This window comes from Cyprinodon variegatus, unplaced genomic scaffold (genome assembly GCF_000732505.1).
Source record: "Cyprinodon variegatus isolate N-32 unplaced genomic scaffold, C_variegatus-1.0 Scaffold45, whole genome shotgun sequence".
Lineage (NCBI taxonomy): Eukaryota > Metazoa > Chordata > Actinopteri > Cyprinodontiformes > Cyprinodontidae > Cyprinodon > Cyprinodon variegatus.
In genome coordinates, this window is record NW_015150498.1 from 1,074,585 (window position 1) to 1,080,475 (window position 5,891).

Consider the following 5,891-nt stretch of genomic DNA (forward strand, 5'->3'; position numbering starts at 1 on the left):
GGACAGAGACAGAGAGAGCTGACGAGGAAATTGGCAACAGGTGCTTGGCAGGACAGAGAAACAGAGCAAGGGAGGACACAAGAGGGCAGCAGAGGACAACAAATGGATAACTAAGGAAAACAGGAACAATCAGACCAGGACCCTGACACATTCTTGGGAAAATAATTTTCCAACCACAAAGCATCCTGATACAGTCCATGCCTGAGCTTCCTCACCGTCCTTCCCAACAACACAGCATGCAGAAAGAACGGGATCACAGCATCCTCTAAAACAGCTTTCCAAACAGTCCATGGAATGCTTGATGATGCACTGTGGATCTTCCAGGATGATGGAGAACCGTAACATGAAGCAAAAGTTATAAAGTGTTTTAACAAGATGGATATTCAAATTTTGCTGTTTTAGTCAATTAGTACCAAAAAGCTGAAACCCTCTGAGAAACCCACCAATAAGTTCCTGAAAAGCCGAGAAACAGAAGCTAATAAACGTTTATCAGCCGGGAGAAACAAGAAGATTCACAATCAGTCGTGACTGATCTCCAGCATAAACTAATACATGAGATACAGTGAGAACAGTAAGGGACTGATGTATCAATTTTTTTTCTAAATTAACTAAATTTCTGTAAGATTTGAGTTGCAAATAAAAACAAAAACACTAAATTATCAAAACCATTGCTTCATGTCTAACCTTTTGGTAACTGTTCACAGTGTTCTATTCCACCACTAGAGGGGGACGAGGAACACCAGTACAGGCTGCCATTCCATCACAGCACAACACAGAGACACACAACCATGCACTCACACACACACGTACCTAAAAACAATCTAGAGATGACAATTAGACTAACAGTTGTGTTTTGGACTTTGAGAGGAAGTCGGAGTACCTGGAGAGAACCCACACATGCACAGGAAAACAATGAAACTCCATGCAGAAAGACCGTGGTCTGGGAATTAAACCCAGAATCTTCCTGCTGTTAAGTAGCAGTCCTACAAACGCATCATGCAGACCATTTGGAGGGCTATTTTGCGGCTTGCAAGTACAGATAATATTTCACTAATTAAAGATTATTTTGACATCTTTAATACATTGAACATACCTTCTGGTCTGATTTCTCTTGAACGGGAAAAAAGCTTTGATCGGGTGGAGCTCCGATGTCTTTGGAATCTTCGAAGGCTTTTCTCTTTTCTCAGGTTTAATTTTCATTATAAACCCTCTATGGTGACTTTGAAAGTGTGTTAGGTTACTAATGATTTAAGTTTTTATTTGTAAAGAGGAACCTGACAAGGTTGTGCAATGTCAGGAATGTTGTATTCTTTAATTATTGGAACTTTATTATGTCAATTAGAAAAAATTACAAGGCATAAAACTAAATGGAATGTTGTCGGATAATTTTAATCTCTTTTCTATTATATGTTAATTTATCTTATTTACTCACTATAAAAGTTTTCACTCCGTCTGTTTCTCTCTCAAGGCCACACAATTCTCTGCAGGATGGTGTTTGTAGACCAGACATAGCTTTTTCCCATAACAAATCAGATTCTTTCTCAAGCTTTATTCATAACATGTTACTGTTTAACCAAAGTGTCTGTAATTTGTTTTGACTCTGACTACTTTCCATTGTTGTAAGAAAGGGGGAACAAACTCTGTCAAGATCAGAACAGAGTAAAATGCTGTGCCATAAGGGCTTCATGATGACTGTTCTCTCTTTGCAAAGATATGAATAAATCTGCCGACTGAGTGAAATCCATCGATCTCTGTTTATTTAATTTGGATGAATAGTTGAATACTTTTTTCTAATCCAAGTTCTTTCAAGCAGATACAATACAATATGTTGCAGCGGTTGCTTTTCAGTCCACTCTATAATGCCTCGAGCTCAAAGCTATTTTTGATTTTGAAATTGACATTTAAAATTGAAAAAGCTTCCTGGATGGGAAATGAAACGTCTTCAAAGTTGGAAACAAAGTCCAGTGGATTGTTTTTTTTTGTTTTTTTTTACTTTTTTTTATGTTATTTCTAAGGTAGTAAAGTAAAATTGGGCTGGGATTTTTCCTGCTTTGCAAGGACCCAATTGAAAAATAAAACAAGCTTTTATCAATCAAAATCAAAAAGTAAGTTTTTCTTATATGTTTGATTTCACCTTCAACTTTGACACATCCAAACCAAGCAGAGGAACAGACTGCATGTAAAGAACAGCTTGGGATCAGCTGTTTTTCACACTGAGCTATCGGAGCTCATCGAAGTAGCTCAGGTGTTATCATGAAAACATGTCTGTCTGACTATAATTTTGTTCTTTATTTTGTTCTCCATTCATCAAGTTTAAATGCGATTATAAGGGAGTTATTCAGAGGAGCTCCAGTTTTATGAATACAAGTTTATAATATGATTTTATTTGGTATTCAATTCGATTCCTTACTGAATTCTGTGCAACATGTTTATGTGTTGTTGTTTTTTTTATATGGAATACATAATTTTATAAAAATTAAATGCTCGAATTAAAAAAATAAGTAAAATAGTCTTTATGTCAGGTATTGTATGTTACAATTTTGGACAACCATCAATTCTGAGAGGGGTACAACAAAAGGCCCAAAGGGGTTCACAAGTCAAAAAAGGTTGGAAAACACTGTAATACACCATGTCACGAAGCTCAAATAATATTAAGCCTCTTTAATGAATATTCTCCACAGTCATTTGATATAAATCCAACAGAAGATGTCTGGGATACGGAGAGGAAATACTTTGACATCTAACAACGAGGAACCGAATCTTAGGAAGGTTCTGATTGCCTGTTCAGTTTATGCCACAAGAAATAAGTCAGTTTTGAAAGCTGAACAAGTCCCAGTCTTGGCAAAGTGTTCCACGGGTTCCAGAGTGTGTATTTTAATGGAACCGGCAAACCTTTCATGTTTGTTTTCTTATAACCTAAAAGGAAACAAATGCAAGCTGATGAACCATTGAACAGGTCTTCTAGGTGGAGTGTTGTTTATAATCTGTCCACTTTGTTGACTGGGCTGTATAGAGCACATATCTTCTCAGAGGCATCATGGTTTCCCGGGCTGTGAAGGAACAAATATGCTTTGTAATTATAAAATGCTATCATTATAAGACTTTAATTTAGTATAACTGGATTTAGAAGAACAAAAGCCATTCTGAACCAACCCAGGCGTCTTCTTGACCATGACCTCTGAATACTCCACATCATCCTCCTCATCCTTATGTTGAGGTGTTTTGGGTTCAGCTGGAATAAAGTTAGAATAGACAGGTTCCTCTTGTTTCTTAGAGAAAGACACAGCAGCATAGCAAAGGTCATCTTGATCTGTTGAATTTCCAAGAGCTGCAGTTGATGGAGTCTCCAGCTGTTGGCTAGAATTCTGCTGAGGAGTAAAGATACAGCAAACATAAGAGCAAAAATAATGTTGCTTATCTTATGAAGATATTTGAATATTTGATATCTCACTGTCTGACAGACTGAGGAAAGAACTGATCTATGATTAGATGAAGACAGACTAACATCAGAGCTCTTTACCGGTTTTCACCCGAACTCTCTCTGATCTCAGAGGCTGGCCTTGAAGCCTTCTTTTTCCTGGAAATTTGAGAAAAAGAAATAAATAAGCAAAACAAAGAATCACATGATATCTCACATAGATAGTAAACAGCTTGAAGAAGTAAAAGGGATACACTCACCTAAAAATGATAAAGGCAACAACAAACAAACCAACCAGGAGTAAAAATGTGATGGATCCAGCAATAGCAGATGTAGCTGAACCTGAGATAAGGGGATAAAATATTTATTTATGTCCTGAAAATAGTCACAGAAAATAAGACATTTTGAAGAATTATACGCTGGTGGACAGAAAAAGAGCCAAACAGGTAAAGAAATATTACTTGTCTTTTCGTAAACACAATCATTATTTTTTATTTATTTATTTTAAACAGTGTCCTGTCAGGGTCTTGGTTCTGTTATGCTTTACTTTGCTCCATGTTTTCTTGTTTTATTGGTTTAATTCCTATTTTGTTGTATTTTCTGGATATTTTAGTTCTCAGGTTTTTCTGTTGTTGCCTGTTGTTGCTGCTTCTGTCGTCACTGGATCCTAGTTGCTGTTTACTTCCTACCTCGTCTCTCCCTGGCTCCTCGTGTTCGGTTTCCCCTGATGTCTCCATGGTTCTGGTTGCTTTACATTTTAAGTTGGATTGTTGGATTCCTGCCTTTGTTAACTGTTTTATTCAATTAAACTGCTAAAAAAAAGTCTCTCAGCCTCTCTCCCTCTGCATTGGGGTCCTCAAACCTCAACCAAAACATGACATGTCCTGTCTGGCGATGTGGCAATAAGAATAATTCTCTTGATGCCAAAAAGAGCCCAACCGATTTTTTCTTTTACAAGTGGGGCAGTACGGCTATCGCCATAGTGTCCCGCTTGATTGATTTGCTCTCACCCACAATCAAAAAAATTTAAAAGAAAAAATTCTAATAAGTTAGGAAGTTGGCAGTAGCATCTTTTAATGTCAATGTTTTGTGAGAAAAAAGGCCCAAACAGAGTAAAAAGAAAAAAAAAAATCTTTCAGAGTGTAAATACTTTTTCCCACCACTGCAAATAAACCTGTAAAAAACACTGAATGACAACATCCTAACTGGATTAGTTCTCTTTATTGTCAAGGACTGAGATGTTCAGCTTCGTACCCCTTTCAAAACAGACATGACTGATTCCCAACTGATTATAAACAGTTTTAGAAGTTTGAGGCATTCTAAACAAGATGAGGATTGATCACTTTAAGATATACCATGAAGTAAATTGAAATATATTCACTGGCATTCAAACACATGGTTAAATCAAAACAAATCTGGATTATAAGAAATGCATGGTTTAATTCAGGAAGATCACCTTCAGGCTAAACATTACTTCAGTTTAACCAGAAGTACTGCAAAAAGTCGGATTTCTGTTTACACTAAATGGGGCCTCGGATCACTGGGGCCCAGGGCCGGATTCACTTCAGGGTGGTTGGCTGCTGGCGGAGCCCGCGGACTCGTCCCCACGGCTCCCCGAGGCGCCGGCATGGCGGTGGCTGGGGGACTTCCTTGGGGCTGTCTCTCCTCCTTGGTGCCTTCGCTCTTGGGGTCCCTTTGGGCATCTGGGGCTTTGGGTCTCCCGACGCTGGACTCAGTGCTCTGGGGGGCGCCTCATCGGCTCTCCACAACCACTATTGAGCATTTTCTCAATGGTTAAACTTTACATGCACAAGTGCACTCTCACAAGCAACTACAGGTGCTAGGCTCCAGGTACTCTGAGATTCACTTCCATACAGAAACCCCACATTCATATCTTCAGGTAACATAGAGTACATGTCAGACTAAATAATACTACTTCAGCAAAAGTTTCAAGGTGTTGCTTTATTGTATGTCTCGTACTATGTCTTTCTGTTGTGCTGTTCTTTTTACATCTCGTTACAGGTGATGAAGCAGACTGAAAATGTTTTGTCATTGTCTCCTTTCTATCTCCTCTTTCTTTCATCTTATTTCTTTTTCTTCTTGTTTTTCCTCTTCTGTTCTATTTACATTGCAGTGTCCATATAATCTGTAAAACTCCCTGCATAATTATAATAAAGCAATTTATATGCATGAAACAAGTGGAGCAATATGGCGATTTCCATACTGCTACACTTGTGAAAGTAAAATCTGTTGGGCTCTTTTTGGCATCAAGACAATTATTCTTATTGCCACATTGCCTGATAGGACACTGTTAAAAAAAAAAAAAAATTATTTATAGTTATTCACCACATTAGGGGAGTGTTAGCCTAGTAGAGCAGTGCGCTTGTGTTCTGAGAGGGCTGAAAGTACCCGGTAGAGACTGACACAGGAGTGGATTTTCACTCCTGTCCCGTCCCACTCCCACAGAAAAAAA

General features: G+C 38.1%; 1 protein-coding gene across 1 annotated transcript in view; it reads right to left on the reverse strand.

Annotated features, from left to right (window-relative positions):
* Positions 1-2,730: 2,730 nt before the first annotated feature.
* The window catches only part of LOC107081957 (B-cell receptor CD22-like), a 24,268-nt gene continuing 21,107 nt past the window's right edge, over positions 2,731-5,891 (reverse strand). Inside the window, exons 7-8 of the mRNA XM_015370345.1 lie at positions 3,154-3,368; positions 2,731-3,050 (exon numbers count right to left, since the gene is read on the reverse strand). Coding sequence (XP_015225831.1) covers positions 2,978-3,050; positions 3,154-3,368 — 288 coding nt within the window. The 3' untranslated portion in view covers positions 2,731-2,977. The remainder of the gene's footprint in view (positions 3,051-3,153; positions 3,369-5,891) is intronic.